Below are 27,314 nucleotides of genomic sequence, written 5' to 3'. Positions count from 1 at the left end.
AAAAAAAGGCCAAGAATACAGCCCCTGTCCAAAGGGTCAGAAATATCTAGACTCCTATTCAATTTTCTGTCACCTGTCTTGCAGTCATGATTATATTTTGATATACTTATTCCACTTTCTAGCCTTTTAACCCCTTTACTTTTTTGGCAGGGAGTAGGGGTGTAACCTGCCAGGGTACTGGAGCAGCTGACTGGCATTCTTTTATCACCATTACCACTGTCAGTCGAATCTTGAGTTGTACTCAGTGAAAAACACTTTGTACTTCATCTGTAACCGAAAGGCTTATCCAGCCTTTGCTTGAGTACTTCCAGTGAGGGCAGGATCACATTTTAACAGCCCTAATACTTTTTGACAGGCAGTGTCAAATATTTTTATACACTTTTTTTTTTTTTTTTATCATTTCAGTGAATTCATTCTGTATTCTTGGCTTATCAAAATTGTCTATTGATAAATTTTGACTTTCTAATACAGGTGGGGTGTTTTTTTTGGTAGTATGTAGATTATGTAATGAGCAATTAAATTATGAATTTTAATCTTCTAATAATGTTTTTCATGTTAAGTATGTTTTATAGGAAAACTGAGGACATTTTTCTTTTAAGAGAATAAATATCATTTTCTTCTCTATAAACCAGTAATAAGGAGAGAAAGGGCTAAATTTTTAGACTTCTTTCTTATTTTTAAATAAATTCATTAATTTAAAGTCCACAATAAATAAATGGGAAGTACATAAAGAAACTATTCATAAAAGAAGAGGAAAACAGCTTAAGTATGTCAAAAAATAGTAAAATTTAACTAGTAAAGTAAATTAATATTTCATGGTAGTTTTTGTGTGTGTGTGTTATAAATTGGGAATGACCATGCCTAGTGCTGCCTAGCCAAAGTGTGAAATGGGTACATTCCTATAATATTGGCAGTGTAAAATATGAAAAGAATTTTGGTAATATATATCAAAAGCTTCAAAACTGTTCATGGCCTTTAGACCTATTATTCGACTTCAGGGGTTCTGTGGTTAATGACTTTATCCTAAATTTCAAAAAAGCTGTATTCATAAAGATGTTTGTGGTAGGTTGTTTAAATAAAGAAAATAAAATATCTTGAGCATAGATCTATGAATTTTCTTAAATTGCATACTAAATTCTAAATACACGAATTTTATTTCCCAGAAATTCTGGGCTGTAGCTTTTTATTTTGCCCCCCCCCGCCCTTTTTTTTTAACAGAGGGTGAGAGAGAGAGAGAGAGAAAGTTCAAATGGGGGAGGGACAGAGAGAAAGGGAGAGAGAGAATCCCAAGCAGGGTCCATGCTGTCAGCATGGAGCCTGATGCAGGTCTCAACCCCATGAACCGTGAGATTATGACCTGAGTGGAAACCAATAGTCAGACAACTGGCTGAATCATCATGGAGCCCCTGGGCTGTAGCTTTATGAGATTATTAAAAGGGTCCTTGGAGTTCAAAATATTAAGGACCATTGTTTTGTTTTATTTTGTTTTGTTTAATGTTTTATTTTTTATTTTTGAGAGAGAGAGAGAGACAGTGAACAGGGGAGGGGCAGAGAGAGGGAGACACAGAATGCAGAAACACGGTCCAGGCTCCAAGCTGTCAGCACAGAGCCCAGTGCAGGGCTCGAACTCACCAACCGAACCGTGAGATCATGACCTGAGCCAAAGTCAGATGCTCAACAGACTGAGCACTCCAGGTGCCCCAAGGACCATTGTTTTTAATCATTGATGCCAAATCACTTATATCAAAGATGTCCCTAAAAGGAGGTGTAATAGAGGTCTAGAAGGAGATACTATAAAATGTTTGTTGCTTTGGAGGAATATGGGAATTTTTATTCTTTCTGCTTTCTATATTGTTCGGATATTTTATAATGTGTATGTATTACTTTTATGATATTAATAAAAATTACCAAAAAAATTCTGTGAACTTGATAAGCTTATGCAATGGAATCAAACATATCTCCCGGAAATGTGTGTGAAAAAGTGAGAAGTATTGAGAAGAGTATGCAATAGTCATAAAATAATCAACCATTTTATTTAACCCTGATTCTTTATTTACATAGTTTCTTTTTTCATGTCATGCCATCACCAGGCCCATGAGCCCATGTAGTGAAAGCAGAAAGAAACTATTCATAAAAGAAGGCTCCAGTGTAATACAGACCTGAGTTCTGATCTGCATTTTGCCACTCTGTTGCATAGCTTGGGCACATTAACTTCTCTGAGCCTCAGTTTCTTCATGGGGATTATAATGCTCAGTTTTGCAGGCTAATATGGGGATGAAATGAGGTGATAAATGTAAAGTGCCTAACAGTTTCAGGAGTGACTCATTAATAGTAGTTAGGATTGTTAGTGTTTTCGTGCCTTTGTAACAGGAAGTAGTATAGGTATTGATTGGGAATATGTAGAGAATTCTACAAAATGAAGAGTGCTTCCTATTTACTTATCCCTTTCAGGCAGCTTCACTGCTATCAATGTGGCAAGATTTGCTATAGAGGTGGAATTTTTAAAATTTTTCTCATGCATTTATACTCTGCCTATTTTTAACATTTCTGTTTTTCCTTTATATTCTTTTTCTAAGATTCTTGTTATCATTGTCATGCATGTTTCCATAATCTTGTGAAAATTAAACACTTTTTTCTAAAGTATTTCTCTAGGTATCTTCACTTCTTTGTTACAAAAATAGAACTCTAGATGTATGAATGTATCCTATTGAAGAGTTTTGACTGTCATGATTTATCGTATTTATTAATTAAAATTGAGTTTTCAGGTTTCAAAAAAAATTTAGTCCTGGTAAAATGTTATCATATTTCTTAATATAATTCTTAAGTTCTTTGTGCATTCTGATTTTTTCATTTCATTTTCAGATAAATGTGTTGTTTTGCAGTCATAAATAATAATTTTGGACATTTATATAAATATTTTTCAGAAACTAATGGAGCGAATTCAGAATCCTGAGTATTCAACAACTATGGATGTTGCACCTGTCATTTTAGCTGCTCATCGTAACAACTATGAAATTCTTACAATGCTGTTAAAACAGGATGTATCTCTACCCAAGCCCCATGCAGTTGGCTGTGAATGCACATTGTGCTCTGCAAAAAACAAAAAGGACAGCCTCCGACATTCCAGGTTAGAAAGTTAAGGTTTTGATGAATAGGTTTGTGATACAGTAAGGTATGTCAGTGAAATTTTTGTTGTTTATCTTTCTATGCAGCTTTTAAGGAATATGGTACTGGGATCCCTTATAAAAGCTAAACTTCTAGTTCTTTTGCTTAGTATGAGTTTTACATTTTTAAAAAATGTTTACTAAGTGATGAATAATTAGCAAAATCCTTCAAATTATGAAAGGTTTACCTCATACTTCTGCTGGGGCTTGAAGACACTATTTGCTTTTTGAAAGCAGAGTTTATTAATCTAAGAGAATTTTCAAATAATGGAAGGGGTGGAGATACCCCTTCTTATTTATAAGGAAATATTTTCTGTCGGACTAAATATTTAACTTATTATGCCTCTTACTTCCCCTTTCACACAGTATGCAAGTTTTTTTCTCTTCCCATTATTCCCAGTCAAAATGTTGAGAACAACTGAGGAGAAAATGAACAAGAAAGTATCCCATTTTGGACAGGTTGAGCAAGATCACATACATGGGCATGTTGTATAAGGTTCTGGGCTAGACTTGAGATCTAATTTTCAGCATAAGCCTGTATATAAATCATCTATGTAGTAATCAAATATAGTTGAAATTGTATCACATATAATATTTACTGTGGACATGTGGTCTCGAAGTCCTAAGAAGCCTGTTGACAAGCTGTTTTTACAGTATATGAAATTAGCTTTAAAGCTGCAAAGTAATCACCCTTACTTCTTCCTTACCTTAAGAACAGATCTTTGGTAGATTGACAGATAGTGACAGTCCATAAATTGAGAAAGTCTCCTGGGAATCAATTTAATGTTTATTTGCAGAGGTTGAGCTGAAAAATTTTTCTATTTTCAAGTTGATTTACAGTGAGATCTGTGTTTCTTTTTGAAACACAGGTTGATAGCTATGGCTTTATCATTTACTTTTTAGTTTTAAAATGACTAGTCTATAAGATGACCAACAGAAATGATCTTTAAGGCCTCTTCTAGTTTTGAAATCCTTTATTAATATTAAATATAAATATTTCCAGATTGTATGCTTGTTAGATAGGTGTGTAGTTGAAGCAGCTGAGGGTAGAGGAGTTGGAGCTGGAGAGAACACTCAGCCTGGCTTCGTTTGAGGCGGGGAAGACGCTTTGTTCTGAAATCTTTTAGAGAAAGAAAAGCGAAAGGAAACCATAAAACAGACTCTTAACTATAGAGAACATACTGAGGGTTGCCAGAGAGGAGGTTGGCGGGGGGTGGGTTAAATGGGAGATGGGTGTTAAGGAGGACACTTGTAATGAGCGCTGGGTGTTTATTATATGTAAGTGATGAATCACTAACTTCTACTCCTGAAACTAATATTACACTATATGTTAACTAACTGGAACTTAAATTAAAACTTGAAACAAAACAAAATAAAGTAAGATGAAATAAAATCAGGTAATGTCTTTCATCTTTTATGTTTTTTTTAATATTTTTGGTTATACTGTGTCCTTTGCATTTGTAGATAAAGCTTAGAATGATCATTTTTTATAAAAATACTTGCTTGAATTTTTTTTTTTTTTTTAAGTAGGCTCCACACCCAACGTGGGGCTCAAACTCACAACTCTGAGATTAAAAGTCATGTGCTCTACTGACTAAGCCAGCCAGGCACCCCAAATTTTTAAGAGAAGTTGCATTAAACCAATTTGGAGAGAATTGCTGTGTTAATAATATTAAATCATTCAAACTGTGAACATGGTATATCTCTCCATTTTATTAGATCTTCCTAATTACTCAGCAGTGTTTTCTAGTCTTCAATGTATAGGTCTTATACTTCTTGTTTACAATTCATTCCTAAGTATTTTATTTGTTTTGATAATACTGCACATGAGTTGCTTTCTTACTTTCATTTGCAGATGGTTCATTGCTAGTATATAGAAATAAAACAGATTTTTTTGTATACAGGTTTTGTATCTTGTGATCTCACTAAACTCATTAGTTCTAATAGGGTGTTTTGTTTGTTTGCTTGCTTGCTTTTTAGATTCCCAAGGATTTTTTTACATATAAGATTATATCATCTGTAAATAGAGATAGTTTTACTTCTTTTCCAGTCTTTGGGCCTTCATTTTTCTTGCTTTATTACACTTACATTTTCTTGCTTTATTATCCAGGGTGATGTTGAATGTAAGTAAGACTGAATATCCTTGCCTTTTCTGGACTTTCTATTTGGGAAAGAATTCAGTCTTTTAACATTAAGTATGATGTTAGCTATAAGTTTTTCATTGATTTCCTTTATAAGAATAAGTAAATTCCTTTATATTTCTTGTTTTTGAGGGTTTTTTTTTGTTTTTTTTTTTTCAACGTTTATTTTATTTTTGGGACAGAGAGGGACAGAGCATGAACGGGGGAGGAGCAGAGAGAGAGGGAGACACAGAATCGGAAACAGGCTCCAGGCTCTGAGCCATCAGCCCAGAGCCTGACGCGGGGCTCGAACTCAGGGACCTCGAGATCGTGACCTGGCTGAAGTCGGACGCTTAACCGACTGCGCCACCCAGGCGCCCCGAGGGTTTTTTTTTTAAGTCAAGAATTGATTTGGGATTTTTGCCAAATGCTTTTTTGCATCTATTAAGTTGCTCATATGGTATTTGTTCTTTATTCTATTTATATGATGTATTAATTTATGTTCAGATGTCAAACTAACCTTGCATTCCTGGGATAAACTCCACTTGGTTGTGTTATATAATACATCTTAGGGGTTACTGAATTCATTGTGCTAATATGTTAAGTATTTTTGTGTGCATGTTCATGAGGGATAGTGTTCTATAACATCTTTTTCCTATGTCTTGTCTTGCTTTGACATCAGGAGAACACTGGTCTCATAAAGTAAGTTTTGAAATATTTCCACCTCCTCTATTTTCTGACACAGTATTGTTTAGGACAGACACTATTTGTTCCTTCCTTACATGTTTCATAGAATTCATCAATGAAGCCATTTGGATCTAGATTCCTTCTTGGCAGGATGGCTTTTAATTTCTAAGTCAATTTTCTTAATATAGGGTTCTTTGGATTTTCTGCTTATTCTTGAATCTGTTTGATAATTTGTGATGGACTAGGAATTTTTCCATTCCATCTATGTTGTCTAATTTGGCATAAAGTTGCTCATATTCCTTTAATATTTTTCCTTTCTGTAGGATCTCTTTTTATTTTCTTATTTGTGTCTTCTCTTTTTTTATTGGTCATTATAGCCCAGAAATTGCCCAGCTACAGTCTTCAGGTCAAATCCAGCCCACCAACAGTTTTTATAAATAAAGTTTTATTGAGATATAGCCAACCATTCGCTAATTTATTGTCTGTTGCTGCTATCACTATATAACAGTAGAGTTGAGTAGTTCTCAAAGCCTAAAATGGTTATTATCAAGCCATTTACAGAATGAGTTTGCTGATTCCTAATCTACCTAAAGGCTTGTCAGTTTTATTGATCTCTTCCAAGAAACATTTCATTCTTCTCTGCTGTTTTTCTTTTTTATTGCTTCTGCTTGGATTTTTATTATCTCTTTCTATTTATTTTGGGTTTGATTTGCTCTTCTTTTTCTGGCTTCTTAAGTTAGAATTTAGCTTATTGATTTTAGATTTTCTTTATTTTTAATGTAAGTATGTTCAAGATATTTTCTAATTATTTTGTGATTTCTTTGATTATTAATATTATTATTATTATACTTCCTTTTTAAGAGAAGTTTTAGGTTTAACAAAACTGAGCAGAAAGTACAGAGTTCCTACATACTACCAAATTCACTCCCTCCCCAGCTTCCTGAAGATCAGCATTCCTCACTTGTGTGATATCTTTGATTCAATAGATGAACAAACATTGACCCATAATTATCACCCAGATAATTAGGGTTCACTCTTGGTGTTGTACATTCCAAAGGTTTTGACAAATGTATAAGGACATGTAGCCACCATTCATAGTTTCATAGAAAATAGTTTTACTACCCTAAAAATCCCCTACATTACACCTATTTGTCCCTGCCTCACCTCAAACCCCTGGCAAACACTGATTTTTTTTTTTTTTTTATTGTCTCAATGGTTTTAACTTTTCTGTAATGTTATATAATTGGAGTCATATATAGTATGTAGCCTTTTCACATTGGATTCTTTCACTTAGTCATACACGTAAGTTTCCCTCATGTAAGTTCCCCTCACATGTTTTCATGGCTTGACAGTGCATATCTTTTTAATATTGAACAATATTTTATTGTATGAATTTTCTACAGTTTGTCCATTCACCTACTGAAAGACATCTTAATTGCTTCCAAATTTTGGCAGTTATGAATAAAGCTGTTAGAAACATTCATGTACAGGTTTTTGTGTGGACATAAGTTTTCAATTCATTAGATAAATACCAAGAAGTGTGATTGCTGGATCATATGGTAAGAATATGTTTACTTTTACAAGAAACTATCTTCCAAAGTACCCACACCATTCAGCATTCCTACCAACAAAGAATGAGAGTTGATGTTGCTCCACATCCTTACCAGCATTTGATATTGTTAGGGTTTGGATTTTAGCCTTTCTAATTGGTATGTAATGGTACTCATTGTTGCTTTAATTGCAGTTCCCTAGTGACATATGATGTTGTACATCTCTTTATATGCTTATTTGCCATCTGTATATCTTCTTTTGTGAGATGTCTGTTCAGATCTGTTGCTTATTTTTTTATTTATTTTTTAATGTTTTTAATGTTTATTTATTTTTAAGAGAGAGAGATTGAGAGGCAGAGCACGAATGGGGGAGGGGCAGAGAGAGAGGGAGACACAGAATCTGAAGCAGGCTCCAGGCTCCGAGCTGTCAGCACAGAGCCCGACGTGGGGCTCAAACCCACAAACCATGGGATCACCACCTGAGCCAAAGTCAGACGCTTAACCGACTGAGCCACCCAGGCACCCTTGTTGCTTATTTTTTAATTGTGTTGTTTGTTTTCTTATTATTGAGTTTTAAGTCTTCTTTGTATACTTTATATACAGAGTCCATTATCAGATATATTTTTTGCAAATATTTCTCTCAGCCTGTGCCTTGTCTTTTCATTCTTTTCATTCATGGTCTATTTATTTGTTTATTTATCTATCTTATTTATTTAAATGTTTAGTTATTTATCTTGAGAGAGAAAGAGAGCTAGCACATGCAAGCGGGGAAGGGGCAGAGAAAGGAGGAGAGAGAGACTCCCAAGCAGGCTTCTTTCTGTCAGTGCAGAGCCCCATGTGGGGCTTGATCTCAGGAACCCATGAGATTATGACCTGAGCCCAAACCAAGAGTAGGACAATTAATCAACTGAGCCACCCAGGTGCCCCCTGGGTTATTTTAAAGTGTGTTGTTGTACTTGAACATATTTGGGGATTTCCCAGATTTCCTTCTACTGGTGACTTCTAATTTAATTTCTAATGTAATTAATTGATTGGAGAATATACTGTATTTAAAAAAACATTTTTTTAATGTTTATTTTTGAGAGAGAGAGACAGAGACAGAGACAGAGCATGAGTGGGGGAGGGGCAGAGAGAAATAGAGAGAGACAGAATCTGAAGTAGGCTCCAGGCTCTGAGCTCTGAGCACAGAGCCTGACATGGGGCTCGAACTCACGAACTGCGAGATCATGACCTGAGCTGAAGTCGGACGCTTAACCTACTGAGCCACCCAGGTGCCCCTACTATAATTTGTAAATAACTTTATTGAAGTATAATTCATATATAATAAAATTCACCCTTCTGTAATATGCACAGAGTTGGACATTGACCATCATTATCTAATTCCAGAACATCTTACCACTTCAAGAAGAAACACCATGCTCATTAGCAGTTACTCTCCCAGCCCCTGGAACCACTAAATTTACTTTCTGTTCTTGTGGGTTTGCCTATTCTGTATATTTCATATAAGTGAGATCTTTCAAGCTGACCATCTTATTGGTCATTTGCTTATCTTCTTTGGAGATGTCTGTTCAAATCCTTTTCCCAGTTTTTAATTGGTTATCTGCCTTTTTATGGCTGAATTGTAAGAGTTCTTTATATATTTTGGATACAAGTCCCTCATCAGATGCATGATTTGTAAATCTTTTTTCAGATCCTGTCAGTTATATTTTTACTTTCTGGATGGTGCACTTTGAAGCATGGAAGTCTTATATTTTGGTGGAGTCCAGTTGATCTCAATTTTGAAATTATAGCTAAGATACCATTGCTTAATTTGGAGAATGCACTTTTTATGATTTTGTTCTTTTTTTTTAAAAACGTATTAAGACTAGTCCTATGGCCTACTATGTAGTCTAACAGAGAATATTCTATGTACTTTTGAAATAATGCATATTTGACTGTTTTGGGGTAAACATTCAATAAATATCAGTTTGAACATATATTCTTTCATAGCATTTGAGTCTTCCTTATCCCTACTGGTTTTCTATCCATTTATTCTATCAATTTCTGGGAGAGGAATATTAAATCTCAGAATGTATCAGAATATATAATTTATCCTTGTCAGGTGCATTGTTCTGTAGATGTCTAGTTGGTTAATGGTCTTGTTTAATTTTTCTTTTTCCTTTTTCTCTTTCTTTATATCTTTTGTCTGGTTGTCCTATCCATTTTTGAAAGTGGGGTATTAAAGTTTCTAATTGTTATTGTTCAGTGTCTATTTCGTTTCTGTTCATTTTTTTCTTCATAATTTTAGTACTTATTGTTACAAATATGTTTATAAATGTTATATCTTCTTGAAAAGGTTCACCTTTTATCATTATAAAATGTCTGTCTTATCACTAGTAACAGGTTTTTTTTTTGTTTTAAACTCTGATGTTAATATGGCTACTCTAGCTTTCCTGTGGTTGCTGTTTGCATGATACATCTTTTTCCAGACTTTTACTTTCAATGTATTTGTATCTTTGAATCTTAAGACAACATATAGTTAGATTATGCTTTTTTTTTTAAATCTAGTCTGACAACTTCTACTTTTGATTTGATTGTTTAAACCATACACATTTAATATTATTAACATAGTTGTATTCACATATGTCATTTTTCTTTTTGCTTTCTGTATGTCTCCTTTTTTGTTTTCTATGTGCCTTATATTTTTCTTGTTCCTCTATTCCTTTATTAGTGCTTCCTTTTACATTGAGTGTATATTTTATTTATTTATTTTAAAGTTTTGTTTTTGTTTTTTTTAATTTTTATTTGTTTTCGGGAGAGAGGGAGAAAGAGCACAAGCAGGGGAGGGGCTGAGAGAGACAGAGACACAGAATAGGAAGCCAGCTCCAGGCTCTGAGCTGTCTGCATAGAGCCTGATGCGGGGCTCGAACTCATAAATCATGAGATCATGACTTGAGCCAAAGTCAGACACTTAACCGACTGAGTCGCCCAGGTGCCCCTACTTATTTATTTTAGAGTGAGAAAGAGAATGGAAGAGGGGCAGAGAGAGAGAGAGGGAGAGAGGATATCCAAGTAGGCTCTGTGCTGTCAGCACTCAGCCCAGCATGGGGCTCGATCTCATGCACCATGAGATCATGACCTGAGCTGAAATCAAGAGTCGGGTGCTCAGTTGACTGAGCCACGAGGCACCATGAGTGTATATTTTGTAATGTAGCATTTTAATATTATTAATGAATTATTTATTATATGTTTTCAGGGTTTTTTTTTACTGGTTGCCCCAGAGCTAATCATATGCATCTTATCAGAATCAGCTTCAGATTTATACTAGCTTAATTCTAATATATGGAATGCTATATATGTGTGTGTGTGTGTATATATATATATGTAGTCTCTTTTCTATCCCTTTAATTGTGTTATTGTTATACATATTTCATCTATTAATGTTATAAACCCAGTGTATTGTTATAATTATTATTTTACTGTCATCATTTCCTTAGTCTATTATAGCTGTAGTCCTGATCACTTATTTTGTGCTGCTGTTGGTGAATACATTACACATGTGTTACATTTCTCTGTTATCATAGGCCAAACAGTACATTATTATTTTATATAATTGCTTTTTAAAATCAGTTAACAGAGAAAAATCTGTATTTATAGTGTCTTTTATAATTATATAATTTTGCTGGTGCTCTTTGTTCATGTGGACTTGTATTACCCATCTGAGATCACTTGCTTTTAAGAGCTTTCTTTAGTATTTCTTCTAAGGCAGGTCTGCTAGGAACATATTTAATCAGTTTTTGTTTTTCAGGTAAAGTTCTTATTTTGCTTTTACTTTTAAAGAATAATTTGGGTGGTTATAGTATTTTTGATAGTTTTTTTCTTTGAGTGTTTTGAATATTGAATGCTCCCTCTATTGTTTCTGCTGAGAAGTCTGCTGTTAGCCTTATTGGGGTTCCCTTGTAAATGCCTCATCATTTTCCTCTTGTTGTTTTCAAATTTTTCTCCTTGCCTTTGACTTTCAGCATATTTATCATGATATTTCTGTTTGAGTCTCTTTGTATACATCCTTCTCAGAATTTGTTGAGTTTCTTAGACGTGCAAGTTGTTGTTTTTCAGTACTTGGTAAATTTTGGTAAGTTGTTAGCCATTATTTTTTCAAAACTTTTTTTCTTCTTTTTCTTTTGTCCTGGTATACCCATTATGAGTATGTTGTTGTACTTAAAAGTATTACATATCTCTGTGGATTTCTGTTCATTTTTCTTCATTCTTTTTTTTCCCTCTTTGTTCCTTGGCTTGCATAATCTCTATTGATATATCTTCAAGTTTTGTAGTTCTTTATGTTACGTCCTGCATTATTTTGCTTAGGGCTGTCATAATAAGATACCACACTGGATGACTTAACAGAAATTTATTGTCTTACAGTTCTGTAGCCTATGAATCCAAAGTCAAGGTATTGGTATGATTCATTTATTCTGAGGACTCTGAAGGAGGGATCTGTTCCAGGCCTCTGTTACTGGCTTGTAGATGGCCACCTTCATGTTCAGAGAGTATTCTCCCTGCATGTGTACCTGTCTCCACACTACCCCCCACGTTGTTATAAAAACACTAATTATATTGGATTTAGGCCCACCTTAATGTCTCATTGTTACTTGATTACCTTTGTAAAGACCCTGTCTACAAATAAGGTCACATTTTGAGATACTGGTGGATAGACTTCAACATATGAATTCTAGGGGTACACATCTCAACCTATTGCAAGCTCCTCTAATGAATTGAAAATGCAGTTATTGTACATTTCAATTCCATAATTTCCATTTTGTTCTTTTTCATAATTTCTATTTATTGATATTCTCTGTTTGATGCAACATTGTCATCATGCCCTCTTTTACTTCTTTAATCATACTTCCTTTAGTTTTGGAATATATTTATAATGGCTACTTTGTAATCTTTTTCTGTTAAATATGACTTATGGTTACTCTCAAAGGCAGTTTCAATTACCTGGGTTTTTTTTTTTTCTTTTTCTCCTTGGGTATGAGACATGTTTTCTTATTTCTTTTCATGTCTCTTAATTTTTTACTGGAAACTAGACATTTTAGATAATATATTATAGCAACTCTGTGTGCCAGTCCCCTCCATTTTCAGGGGCCTATTGCTGTTATTTGTTTGTTTTATTTTATTTTTTTTAGCAACTGGCTGGATTATTTTAGTGAAATCTATTTTCCCCCTTAGTTGCTGTTTGGTGAGGGACAGCTTGACTTTTTCTTGCACATCTAGTATTTCTTTGTTTGAAATCTGGACAGTCTAGTATATATTATAGCAAGTCTCAATACTCTTTTACTTTTCTAAGGTTTTTTAAAAATTATTTTTCTGGTCTGCTGAATCTTGTCTCCCTGTGAGGTACAATCATTGATCTCTGTGCTTAGCTTATTTTTTTTTTCTTATTTTTATTTTTTAGCTTTGATTCTTTTTTTTTTCATATTTATTTTTTGGGAGAGCACAAGTGAGGGAGGGGCAGAGAGAGGGGGACAGAGGATGTGAAGCAGGCTGTATGCTGACAGGCTGACATCAGTGAGCCCAATGTGAGGCTCAAACTCACGAACCAAGAGATCATGTCAGATGCTCAACTGGCTGAACCACCCAGGTGCCCCTTAGCTTTGATTCTTAAGGGTCATTTTAGGGTCTCTGTAGGTGAGCCACTAATTTGGTAGAAGTTATGCTAATACACTTTGGGCCTATAAGAGTTCTGCTGTCTCCTGATGAATCTGTGGGTTAGTCAAAGTTGCAGCCATTTCTCAATAGTTCTTGTCTTTTCTTTTTACCAAACTGTCTGATGTTCTCCACATATGCCTAATACGTTAATCTGCCAGAGATCTCTGGAGACCTTGTATGAATTATTTTATGGCTTTTTTCACTTCCAAGATCTCGCTGTTAAATTTCTAGTTTGTCTACTGTTTGTTTCTACTCAGACTCCAAGCTTGGTTTTATAAAACTGCAGGTTTTCCTTGTTCATCTCCTCCAAGTCCAACCATTTCAGCCATCAGAACTGTAGGTTTTTGCCTCCAGTCGAATTGATTTTCCCCTTTAAGCACAAAAGTACAGGTTTACCAGTCTCAGGCTGGAAAACTGCAGTTCTCCTTGACAGAACTGGGGGGGCAGAGGTGATGGAGGTAGCCTCAGACAAGAAGACCACAGATTCGAACCATTCTTACCTGAAGCTCTAGCAGTTTTTCAGTAATTGATTCTCAGTAGATAATTTCCACTGCCCTGAAAAGGTTGATTTTTTAAAAATACAGTTAACTCTTGAGCACTGTGGGAGGTAGGGGCACCAACCCCCTGTGCAGCAAAAAAAATCCATGTATAACTTTTGATTTCGCAGAAGCTTAACTACTAATTAGTCTACTGTTGACTGGAAGCCTTACTGATAGCACAGTCAGTCAACACATATCTTGTATGTTATATGTATTATGTACTATATTCTTATCATAAAGTAAGCTAGAGAAAAGAAAATGTTATTAAGAAAATCATAAAGAAGACAAAATACATTGATAGTACTGTACTGTATCAAAAAAACCCACAATGGTGCCTGGGTGGCTTAGTCAGTTTAGCGTCCGACTCTTGGTTTCAGCTCAGGTCATGATCTCGTGGTTTTGTGGGTTTGAGCCCTCCATTGGGCTCTGTGCTGGCAGTGTGGAGTCCGCTTGAGATTTTCTGTCTCCCTCTCACTCTACCCCTCCCCTACTTGCTTTGTCTCTCTCAAAAACTTAAAAAAAATTTTTTTTAAATCCCACATAAAAGTGAATCCATAGAGGTCAAACCCATGTTGTTCAAGGGACAACTGTAATTGTATCCATTTGTATACATATTTTTTGTGTGTAGTGGAATCATTGACCTCTTCACACCACCATTACTTTGATAGTATTTTGAATACCAAATTGATAGATTTTATAAAATGAGTCAGCCCCGTTACTTGTCAGATTCCATCTAAGTACTTTCTATACAACAGTACTTGATTATTACTCTAACAAAATTGGTTGCCACCATTACTAGCTGTCACTCTTGCTGTGCATTTTGTCATTAATCCTTAATATATTTTGAGACATGATAATGTTGGTTAATGCAGAAGTCATTTTTTTAGACATAATCTGATAAAATTAATATAGAAATATTGATAGAAACAGAACAGTTGCTTAGTTATACAAACTTTTCTCAAGTTTTTGGACAGTTTTTTTGTCGGCAAATATCTCTGTAGAAATCCTTAAGACAGCTATACTTGTTTTATTGAATAGCTAACTTATAATTGGATTTCACAAATACAGTTTTCTTAAAAATGCATTATACAAAATTTACCTTTATATCTTAAGTAAGACCTGAAACCTATATGGTAAATAAGGAATATTTCAATAAGTTTGTTTAAATAAAAATTTATGGGCACCTCAGTGGCTCAGTCGGTTTAGCATAATATCCTCTGTCCCCATCTCTCTCTGCCCCTCTCCTGTGCATGCAATATTTCTCTCTCTCAAAAATAAATAAACATTTTAAAAAATTTAAGTTCCCACATGGGAAAGTTCAATTGCAAACAAAGGAAAAAGACGAACAAGAAACTGGGAAAAAGTATTTAGAACACTTTGACTAGACAGAGGGCTAATTTCTTTGGTATGTAGATCTTACAAATTGATTTAAAAAAACAATTATCAGAAAAATAGGCTAATGAAAATGAACAGGCAGTTTACAGAAGAAGTATAATGGATAGTGAACATACAAGGATGCTTAAGCTTATAAAGAAATGCAGAATAAAACAACTCTAGAATTACAGTTTTTATCTGCAAGAGTGGCAAAATATTGATGATGATGTAGGGAGAAATGAGCTCTCCTTATTGTTAGCGCTTTGGAAACATGTTAGAATTTAAAATACACAGGCCATTTTATCCAGCAATTCTAGTATGCAAAAGATATGTGAACTAAAGAATATTCATTGCTGCATTATTTATAGAAGTAAACAATTAGAAGCAACTGAAATTTCCATTAATGGAGATCTGATGAGCTGCCATCAAATGGAAAACCATCCAGTTTTAGAAAAAAATGACATGACTCTATATGTAGTGACATAGAGTTGTTCCTTTACATAGTATGTCTGATTATGTTTGTGTGTGAATTGAAAATATCAGGAAGGTATTGACAATTCTCCATAATGTGACCATCTTTGAAGAGTAGAGTGGTGGAAGGAGAATTAGGGACCATCATGTTTCTGAACTGCTTGCTGTTTTTAATAACAAACATGTATTAATTATGTTTAAAAGAAAATGCACATTATATAATATCTACCAAATTGAGAAATTAAGAATTATATGCTTACAAATTAAAGATATATAGCAAAAATTTTCTGCTTTGCTTCCTATTTATGTATTGAATATGAAACCTAATTACTTTACAGAAGGTAAAGGGACATGCTTTTCTGTTAGAGAATGTGCATAAATGAATGATTTCGGTCTTTTTTTTTTTTTTTTTAAAGGAGAGAGAGAGCACTAGTGGGGGAGGGACAGAAAGAGAGAGAGAGAGAGAGAGAGAGAGAGAGAGAGAGAGAGAGAGAACCTTAAGCAGGTTCCACATCCACCACTGTGAAATCATGCCCTGAGCTGAAATCAAGAGTCGGACACTTAACCATCTGAGCCACGCAGAAACCCCAATGATTTCATTCTTAAGATTCAAAATATCTTTAAAAAAATAACCTGGTTGAGTAAGTCATATGTTACATATATCTAGCATATGAAAGCAGTCTCATCACTGAGGAAAGAAAAATTTAATAATCATTCACATCATATTCAAAATGTATTAGTTATTAGCATATTTCATTTAAAATAATATTGGGTTCAGGAATAGAAATTTTTTAATTAAATTGGATTGTAGAATACAAAGACTTATTTTTTTTAAGTCTTCTTATGCAGCTAATCCTGTAATAAGTATATTATAGTTGTTTTCTTTTAATTTTACAGTGCTTTAATTTTAAATTTATGAAAATCATAGGTTAAAAATACTAATTATATGTGTATAATACATTTATTTTACATTACGGAATCGAATTTTATCACAGGTTTCGTCTTGATATATATCGCTGTTTGGCCAGTCCAGCTCTAATAATGTTAACAGAGGAGGATCCAATTCTGAGAGCATTTGAACTTAGTGCTGATTTAAAAGAATTAAGCCTTGTGGAGGTGGAATTCAGGTGGGAATGAATGGAAATTGTAAATTACATCTTTTTTTTTTTTTTTCAGAATCTCTTCAGCCTGAGTTTTTTTCATAGACCAAATTAATGTTTATTTTTATTTACTTCTGATCCAAGGGAACCAGACCTTGCTGCCACCTATTTGGGATTTACCTTCAGATTCAATGGAATAGACCTTGGTATTACTTAGGTCACTCCTTCCCCACCTGCCCTTTGCCATTCTTGCACCATCCCCCACCCCCGCCACCTTTATTTAATGTTGCCAAAGGCATTCTAGGACAGTGTAAACAATAGTGGAAGTGATAGCCTTAAGCAAGAGCAAATTTATTTATAACTCCTCTGTGTTCTACCTCCCCTCATTCCCAGATTCTGTAATCATACCTGGAGCCTGATCCTTCATCACTTTCAGAAGCATATAGAATGCTTTCTGTGTTTCAGGGCCATTCCACACACACAGACATAGTCCCTTTTCACCGTTTGGTGAGATTTTCTATTAGGAGACACATAACATGTAGACATTAAAATAATACTGGTTAAGAGGGACGAATGCCACTCTGAGTTTTCTTCTGAAACGAAGAGTTAAATGTAATTTTAGCACTTTGTATACTCAAAGAATCATTGTTACAGTTTCTCTGAGATAGTTAAATCGGAGGGACAGAAAAAGGCTTTGGAAAAAACAGCCTATTAAACTACTGATTTAAATATTAAAAAAAAAATAGTCCTTAGAAAAGTACATTTTGTAGACTTGAGGAAAAGTTTTGAGACTTCCCCTGTGTTAAAGTATCCCTGGTGCTCTCCAAAGAAGGAGGAATTGATCAACATTTCTTGCCAGTTCCTGCTGTAAGGTTTCTGGGGGGCAGGCTATGCCTATCCCTACCTTTCCTTTTAAGTGTAGCTGCTGTGGGAGCCCCATGTCTTGCATTATACTCCTCTAGTGACTTGACAAGATTGGAAAAATTCAAACTTTTATTTACTGGAAGGGCAATAAGAAGCTTGCAGTTGTCTTATGCCTTAATAGCAGTTAAGTCCTTGACTAAGAAGCAGTGTGTTCTTGATAGCTCTGCGTTCTAGAAACTTTTTAAATATACCTGTTCATAAGTGTTCAGGTTTGGAACTAGTATATTTCAATTTGGATAAATTAAAATTTATTTAAACCTGTTATTACATAAAGTATATATTTTGATGAACACATTAAAATGTAACTTGTTGGCACTTTTAACTTTATTAGCACATGAAGCTGTTAGTAAATTATTCCTTTTAAATATGAAGAACTTCCTGTTATAGTCATATAATTGGAGTTCTGAGTTACCATGTAAAATAGAATTTATTCAACTCCTTCCAAAAAGGATTTAAAGCAGTTGCCAAGATTATACTGTAATCATAGGATAACAAAGTTAGGTTTTGAAGTGATCATAGAAGTGATCATTTACTTGTTTTACTTGTTCCTGGTTTTTATAGACAGGAAAAGTGATCTATATAAGTTAGATATCTTACTGATAACAGCATCTAATTAGGAACAGAGTTGTAACTAGAACATAGGACTCTTGGCTTCTTGTTTACTGTATTTCCAGCTAAACTATACAGCCATTTACTAGTTTTCTAGTAATTTGTTCAAGATTAAGCAAATTAGATTAATACAATGTATTAGTTTTACCTCTGAATTTAGTGGTCTGTCAGTGTTTACCTAAAGATGGGACCTCTGTGTAACAACATACACTTTTGATGAATATTCCTATCTGTAATTAGATTCCTAGACTAAGAAGCAGTAATATTTCATTTGTTTAAGAAATCCAATTAGTATTCTTATGTAGTTTTGGTTATATAGTAAATGCAAAGAGTGGATGAGAAAAATGTTAGCCTCTGAGGAAATTTTTTAATTCTTTGAGTTAAAATTTTCTGTAAGCTGGTCATAGAAAATCCTATTGTATACAATTCCTATTGTAATCATTGGGAAATTTTTCTATTTTCCCTTCTTCTCCCATTAAGGAAAAAAAAAACTGAATAAAAAATTATTTTCTGAAATCTGACCCTAATTGATTCATATATATTTCTAACTTTATTTTCAAGTTATTACACTAAGACGTAAGTTTAACAAACCTGATGTTTTTAAAGAGGATTATCTGCTAAAACTTAATTTCTCACAAATTGGTTGATTTAGGCCTGCCTTTAACCAGCAGTTAAATCCTAAGTTTCAAGAAACAGTGATTCTGAAAGAAAATTCTTTACTAGGAGTATTTCAATGTCTTTTCTTCCCAACTTGAATTTTGTTCAAGTGAACACTTTAAAAGTGAATCAGAATACTATTTTAATATCAGAAGTAGCATAGAACATGTTATAGACTATTATTGAAAGCACCTCTGGTTGAGTTACATAGTAATATTTATTGGATAGCCTTATTATTATCTATTGTTTAGATAAGTAATGTAAAAGGAAGTTTTATACCAAACTTACAGAGAAGAAGAGCAAATGAGTTAAGTGAAGAACTGGTTGACAACTATAATCCGAACTTCTAAGAATATCAGTATATATAAGGAAATACTGTGCTCATCTAAAATTATCAGTGTGAGCACAGGCAGTATAATTGTGTTACAGTTTTCCCCAAAGCTTTGGAGAATTTATGCACCAGTAGATTCTTCTGACCATCAGCACAAAATGACTTCAGATTTTGTATGACCCTATTAGAATTAAAATGTTACCAAGTAAATAATTTTCTATTGAAAACAGCTTAGAGACTAGAAGTGACATTTCTAATAATAGACTGTTGCATCTTGCAGGAATGATTATGAGGAATTAGCCCGGCAATGTAAAATGTTTGCTAAAGATTTGCTTGCACAAGCCCGGAATTCACGAGAATTGGAAGTTATCCTAAACCATACATCTAGTGATGAACCTCTTGACAAACGGGGATTACTAGAAGAAAGAATGAACTTAAGTCGTCTAAAACTTGCTATCAAATATAACCAAAAGGAGGTATGAGGTTTTCTGTGATATACATAAATTATTTCCTCCACAGTAGTGGAGTGAGTCAGAGCAATTACTTAAGAATTAATTAAGGTTATGACTTAGAGTAGTAATGCCTTACTGTTTAAAAATAAAGTATCAGATATCATATTTTCTTGTTTTTATTTGTTAATTCATTGAAACCCAAAGGTGGAGAGGCACATGATATGATAACTAAATTGAATCTGGCTCTACTGGCATCATCCCTTCCTATTAAGGGAAATACCTATTTCTAATCCACACACACACACGATTCAGGAACTTGACGAAGGAAGGTATGCATTTTAAATTTTATTTTTTGAGACAGTTTACTAACAATGAGTGTTTATTTGTAGATAATGATATCCAATTAACAGTATGAGGTATTGGTAAATGGTGGTTTTAAGATATTTCTTCTAAGACTCATTTTTATTTTTATTTTTTTTTATTTATTCATTTTTTTAATATATGAAATTTATTGTCAAACTGGTTTCCATACAACACCCAGTGCTCATCCCAAAAGATGCCCTCTTCAGTACTCATCACCCACCCTCCCCTCCCTCCCACCCCCCATCAGCCCTCAGTTCTCATTTTTTTTTTTTTTTAATTTTTTTCAACATTTATTTATTTTTGGGACAGAGAAAGACAGAGCATGAACGGGGGAGGGGCAGAGAGAGAGGGAGACACAGAATCGGAAACAGGCTCCAGGCTCTGAGCCATCAGCCCAGAGCCCGACGCGGGGCTCGAACTCACGGACCGCGAGATCGTGACCTGGCTGAAGTCGGACGCTTAACCGACTGCGCCACCCAGGCGCCCCCTCAGTTCTCATTTTTTAAGAGTCCCTTATGCTTTGGCTCTCTCCCACTCTAACCTCTCTCTTTTTTTTTTTTTTTTCCTTCCCCTCCCCCATGGGTTCCTGTTAAGTTTCTCAGGATCCACATAAGAGTGAAAACATGGTATCTGTCTTTCTCTGTATGGCTTATTTCACTTAGCATCACACTCTCCAGTTCTGTCCACGTTGCTACAAAGAGCCATATTTCATTCTTTCTCATTGCCACATAGTACTCCATTGTGTATATAAACCACAATTTCTTTATCCATTCATCAATTGATGGACATTTAGGCTCTTTCCATAATTTGGCTATTGTTAAGAGTGCTGCTATAAACATTGGGGTACAAGTGCTCCTATGCATCAGTACTCCTGTATCCCTTGGGTAAATTCCTAACATAAGACTCATTATTTCATACTCTTTTGTAATAACTTCGTAATCATTTTATTATGCTCTTGGATTGTTTGGGCCAGGAATTAGGAAAGGGCACAGCAAGGATGGATAATTTGTCCTTGCTTCTCTATGTTTAGGGTCTCAGCTGGTGATAGCTCAGATGATTGGGGGCTACAATCATCTGGAGTCTTCGTCACTGAAATATTTGGTGCCTGAGCAGCAGCTGAGGACTGAGACAGGGAACTCATGAGGGGCTGGGTGCTCAGGTGGGTGGATCCATAGAGGGTGGGCCACCTGAGCACTTACTACTGGAATCATGGAGGGGCATAGCCATGATGGTGAGTTGACTATGAGGAGATGGTCTGAGAAGCCTCTGAGGGCTGCCCAGAGTGCCTGCATGTAGCCTAGGCTTCCTCACAGCATGGTAGCTTCAGGACACTTTATATGGCCGTTAATGGCTCCAAGAGCAAATGTTCATCAAACAAAGTGGAAGCTCAATGGCCTTTTGAAACCTACCCTCAGAAGTCACATAGCATCACATCTTCCAGCTGATTAAAGCAATCAAACCTTGTTGAATTGAAGGGTAGGAAACACTGATAATCCACCTCTTGATGAGAGGAGTAGCAAAAAATTTGTTTCAATGTTTTAAAACCACCACAAACTTAAAACTTATTTCCAGTTGAAATTTTGTTCTTCCAATTACATATTTAACATTACTCTTAATTAAATCGTCATTATAGAGAGGGATGACAAGGACAGCAATCAGTTCTGAGATTGCTTAGATATTTGGGGGAAGGGGAAACCACTAAGTTTGGGATGCTATTAAACTGGATAGTTTGTGAGAGGAAAAGCTATTTCTCTCCCTAGTATTTCGTCTTAGAGACAAATTAAGATTCCCTAAGAGCACTGCAATCTTAGCAGAAGAATGGAGAATGAAATAAGATTTCAATGCCAAAACAAGTATAGTATATTAGGAAATTTCTTTTCTTTTTTTTTAAGATTTTTAAAAATGTTTATTTATTGTTGAGAGAGGGGTGGGGAGGGGCAGAGAGAGAGGGAGACATAGAATCCGAAGCAGGCTTCGGGCTCTGAGCTGTCAGCACAGATGCGGGGCTCAAACTCATGAACTGTGAGATCATGACCTGAGTCAAAGTCAGACACTTAACCGACTGAGCCACCCAGGCGCCCCCAGGGTAAATCATTTTAAAACAGAAGATTGACCTGTTAATATTTAGATATCTGAATGACATTATGATCTCTTGTGCTTTGGTAATTTCAAACCTGATCACATTATTATGTCCAGAATTCAGAACCCTGGTGTTGTCCTGCACAGCATGCACATTATATTGAGAAAATACTGCTTCTGAAATTTGTAAACTCAGAAGCCTTTGTAAACTTTGGTAAATTTATTTCTGTACTTAAACTAGAATTTCCCTCTTATTTGGCAATATTTTTCCTTTTTTTTTCCTTACATAGAATTCAGTCTTAAGCAGATTTAAGAGTATAATACATTTTAAGAAGTTTTCAATGTTTTCATGAAGCGTAAATATGTCTCATGTTTAGACTTTGATTGCTATCTTCGTATCTTGGTTTCTTATAATTGAAATCCTATTAGTTCTTTGAGATCAGTTTTTTTTCTTTGGATTGTGCTTGTTAACTTTGAAATTTCACAAACATTATGAGACTGTCTATAAATTAAATTTTGCAAAATGGCTAAGTAGGCTAGTAATAATCATTAAGTAATGACTAAGTAAGTGATAATATAATTAATACTTATATGCTGCATGCTATGAATCAGGCATTATTATTCTAAGAGCTTTACATTTAATCCTTGCTAATAAGTTTATGAGCAGAGACTATTATCACCATTTAATAGGTGGGAAATTTGAGGTTTAAAGAGGTTTAGAGACTTGGGACGCCTGGGTGGCTCAGTCGGTTAAGCATGTGACTTTGGCTCAGATCATGATCTCACAGTCTGTGAGTTTAAGCCCCTTGTCGAACTCTGTGCTGACAGCTCAGAGCCTGAAGCCTGCTTCAGATTCTGTGTCTCCGCTCTCTCTCTGCCCCTTCCCTGCTCATGCTCTATCTCTCTCTCTCTCAAAATTAAATAAACATTAAAAAAAAAAAAAAAAAGAGGTTTAAAGACTTGCTACATAGGGCGCCTGGGTGGCTCGGTCAGTTAAGCGTCTGACTTCGGCTCAGGTCATGATCTCGCGGTCTGTGAGTTCGAGCCCCGCGTCGGGCTCTGTGCTGACTGCTCAGAGCCTGGAGCCTGCTTCAGATTCTGTGTCTGCCTCTCTCTCTGCCCCTCCCCTGTTCATGCTCTGTCTCTATCTCAAAAATAAATAAACGTTAACAAAAAATTAAAAAAATAATAATAATAAATAAAGACTTGCTACAGGTCAATTATTAAATGGCAGAGCCTGGATTTGAATCCAGGTAATCTGGCTCCAGAGTCTGTGCTCTCAATCTCTACATTCTTTTATTAAATGTAAGAAAAACAAAAAACAAAAATTATGTGGATTATATAGAATTGATTTTAAACTATTATTAAAACTTTGAATGTCAAATAACCGTATTATCAGATTGTATTTAGAGGTTTTCTTTTTTCTTTTTTCTTTTTTTGTATGTGTGTGTGTCATTTTCAGTTTGTCTCCCAGTCTAACTGCCAGCAGTTCCTGAACACTGTTTGGTTTGGACAGATGTCAGGCTACCGACGTAAGCCCACCTGTAAGAAGATAATGACTGTTTTGACAGTTGGTATCTTTTGGCCAGTTTTGTCACTTTGTTATTTGATAGCTCCCAAATCTCAGTTTGGCAAAATCATTCACACTCCTTTTATGAAATTTATTATTCATGGAGCATCGTATTTCACATTCCTGCTGTTACTAAACCTATATTCTCTTGTCTACAATGAGGATAAGAAAAACACAATGGGGCCAGCCCTTGAAAGAATAGACTATCTTCTTATACTGTGGATTATTGGTAAGTGTCAAGTTTGTCCAAAAAGTTCTGCTTTTATTTAACCATTTAATTCTCCTTTGCTTGGTGGCATTATAAACATCTGTGTTCGGTTTATAATTTTACACTGTTTATACAGCAAGAATTCGAACACTTTCATGATCATTGAAGACTTATCTAACACTATTCTAATGATATATTATCCTGAACTTATTTATTATTACTTAATTACATGAAGTTAAAAATTCTTTATTTTCAGTCTCTAAAATTGTTCATGATCATTAAAAAAGAAAAAATTTGCTGATGAATGCTTTTTTTGGTATAAGGGTATGAATCTTAGGTATTTTGAAATGTGATACATATTATACTTGGTTGCATTTTAAGAGTTAACTATTTTGTTTTATTGTATCATTAGTTTTCCTTTTAAGAACCCATGAACTTATGAGGTTACATTTTTATCTGTTATAGAAACATTATTTAAATTTAAATTTAAAGGTTTCCCTGGTGACTCACTCTATATAAATCAGTTCTTTGTAATGATAGCCAGATCTCTTTAGAAATGACAGAGTTTTTAATATAAGATACTTTATTTTCTGAAAATTATTTTTCTAAGTATTATGCTGTATGATACAAATTTGAAATGACCTGTAGTTTTTATAATTCTTGCCCTTTTCTGTGGGGAATGGAGGAGAGTAGAGGTATAATCACATCGTCTATTTATGGTCTTTTTTTTTTTTAATCTTTATTTATTTTTGAGAGAGAGGGAGAGACAGAGTATGAATAGGGGGAGGAACAGAGAGAGAGAGAGGAAGACAAAGATTCCGAAGTAGGCTTCAGGCTCTGAGCTGTCAGCACAGAGCCCTACACGGGGCTCAAACTAACAAACCACAAGTTCATGACCTGAGCCGGAGTCAGACGCTTAACCAACTGAGCCCCTATTTATGGTCTTTTAATGACGTCTTTATTTCCCTCTGGATCTTCAGCCTTGTTTTTAAACTCAGCATTTCTCACCCGTCTTTTCACTATTTGCTATAGAGTAAAAGGATGTTAAAATTTAGTCTTCTATTGTATAAAGCATTGATTTATCAGTATGTTCTTCATTGATTTAATAAATAAGTTGAGAAAAATTAAAGTATAATTTTAACTTTTAGTTCTCCAGCTATAAAATTAATCTGCATGTTTTGGAACTTTAATTTTTTTTTGAAGTTAGTTAATTTCAAGTAACTTGATTTCAGTCAGAACTTTTACTTTTTGTGGTGTTCAATCCATTATGCATTAATGTTTAAAATTAGGTAGATAAAGTAAAAATAATACACATCTTGGATATGTTAAAACATTCAGTTGGTGATGCAGAGCAGTCAAGAACATTGTTGAGTTTTGAAGAGGGGTTTAGAGATATTATTTATTATATAAATACAGGTCAAATTTAGAGGTATAAATTTGAAAGTCTGCCCACAGATAGTATTTAAAGCCATTAGACTAGACTGGATAAAGTCACTGTAGGAGTGAGCATAATAGAGAAAAGAGTCAGGAACTAAGCTTTTGTGGTGTGTTTGTGTGTGTTTCCTTATTTTTCTTATGCTTGTCTCACAAGCATCATTTATTAAAATCTCTCTCTGGGAAAGATATTGTCATATAAAACTTAAGGTTTTTTTCTTTCAAATTTTGAGAACTTTTCGCTAAAAAGTTCTTATTTTTTCTTCCGGATGAGACTATAGTTTGATGTAAGTTGCTGTTTATTTAATATTTTGAGTTTTAATTATTTTTTAGTTTATTATTGAATTAAGAACATTATCTGATTTTTTTTCTTCCTTTTTTTAGGGATGATTTGGTCAGACATTAAAAGACTCTGGTATGAAGGGTTGGAAGACTTTTTAGAAGAATCCCGTAATCAACTCAGTTTTGTCATGAATTCACTTTATTTGGCAACTTTTGCCCTCAAAGTGGTTGCTCACAACAAGGTGACTATTAGCTATGTTAATTGGAGACATAAATGAAGTTTGTGTAGGAAACGTAGCTATATAACTCAAAGTTAACGTTGGCCCAAATCTGTACCTGATGTGTTTTCATTTTAATTTCACTATCCCAGTGTAAGGGAATAGTGTGTGTTGTTTCCTCCCTTCCAGTAGTTTAAAGGATGTTAATAACTTTTAAATGTTGGTTACCTATTATATGCCAGGCTCCATGGTTGCTACTTGCTATACTTTATCTCATTTTATCCTCACAGGGAGTCTATGAGACAGATGTCCTTATCCCCATTTTGCAAGTAAGGAAAAGGAAGCTCAGAGATATTAAGTAACTTATCCAAGACCACACAGTAAGAAACCAAGACTGGATTTAAATCCAGGTCTGTCTAGGCATTTTCTTTCTACCAAATGCCGATTCCTTATATCTGAGTTAGGTTCATTTACCTCATTAACGTGTATCTACTTAAAGTGAGAACACAAAGATACTTCAATTGATTAGTGTTAGTCTTCTTTATACCTGCCAGAAAAAAGTTTTATCTTTAAGAATTCATTATAGTGTTGTACACATTCCAAATCATGATTATTAAAGAGTGATGTAAATGTGATTATTTTTTGATGCCTCTTTTTAAATTCAGAATTTGACAAAAATTTAGTTTTATATGCATCTTATAATTTTACCAAGATGTAAGCTACTCCAAGCCCAGAAAAGATAATAGATTTTAATTATCTTTGTTTAAGCCCTAAGTTTAGAATTCTCTTAGGGTGTCACAGTCAAGGAACTAAGAGATAATATTTTCTTGTTTTTGGACTAATTTATGGACTATAGAAAAAGAACACTGATTCACTTACACATCATTTCACTTTGTTAAAAGAAAACTGCATACTTTTAAATGATCAGTAGTATGGAACATGTTTGTTAGGTATTTTCAATGACCAGATTTGTGAAATTACTAAGAAAATTAAAAAATGATCATACATAGATAAATGGCTCAATAAAGAGGTTGAGGGTCATTGGTGTCTTTGATCTCTTTAGTTCTAGAAGTGGAGTGCTCATATAACTTTTTATCCAAACCAGGACACTTTGAGAGTATAAGGGGGCATTAATGATTATGCCAGGAAAACTGGTATATAATTTGGGACTATTCCAGACATTTGGAACATGTGGTCGCTCTATGTCTGGGTATACTAATGCACTCTCTCTCCCTTGGTATTTGGAAGAGAGAAGAACTTCTAGGGTTCATACTAGAAACCTGAGTTAAAGGGCTAATTTAAGGGTTAATTTAATATGATAGCTAATTAACTGAGAGCAAACATACTTAAATTTTACTTAATGCTTAAAGTTTGTGTTGTAAAATTTAAGGAAAACCAGTAAACATTTCATTCATAAAAAGTTTAATAACATTTTTAAAAAAATGTTTAATTTTTTAAAACCCAAGAATTTCTGAGAAAACCTCTTATTATATA

At 34.4% G+C, this 27,314-nt stretch overlaps 1 protein-coding gene across 7 annotated transcripts in view; it reads left to right on the top strand.

The window, feature by feature from the left end:
* TRPC1 (transient receptor potential cation channel subfamily C member 1) overlaps positions 1 to 27,314 on the top strand; it is a 66,033-nt gene that overhangs the window by 22,339 nt on the left and 16,380 nt on the right. For 5 of the 7 annotated variants that reach the window (XM_043595222.1, XM_043595219.1, XM_043595223.1 and 2 more), the window contains 5 exons: positions 2,925 to 3,127; positions 16,589 to 16,720; positions 19,495 to 19,690; positions 23,571 to 23,907; positions 25,705 to 25,844. In XM_043595222.1, coding sequence (XP_043451157.1) covers positions 2,925 to 3,127; positions 16,589 to 16,720; positions 19,495 to 19,690; positions 23,571 to 23,907; positions 25,705 to 25,844 — 1,008 coding nt within the window. The remainder of the gene's footprint in view (positions 1 to 2,924; positions 3,128 to 16,588; positions 16,721 to 19,494; positions 19,691 to 23,570; positions 23,908 to 25,704; positions 25,845 to 27,314) is intronic. The other 2 variants (XM_043595218.1, XM_043595225.1) reach the window with 1 other exon arrangement.

Source organism: Prionailurus bengalensis, chromosome C2 (genome assembly GCF_016509475.1).
Source record: "Prionailurus bengalensis isolate Pbe53 chromosome C2, Fcat_Pben_1.1_paternal_pri, whole genome shotgun sequence".
Lineage (NCBI taxonomy): Eukaryota > Metazoa > Chordata > Mammalia > Carnivora > Felidae > Prionailurus > Prionailurus bengalensis.
Note: the sequence above shows the minus strand (reverse complement) of the source record. Positions and strands in the feature narration are given on the sequence as shown.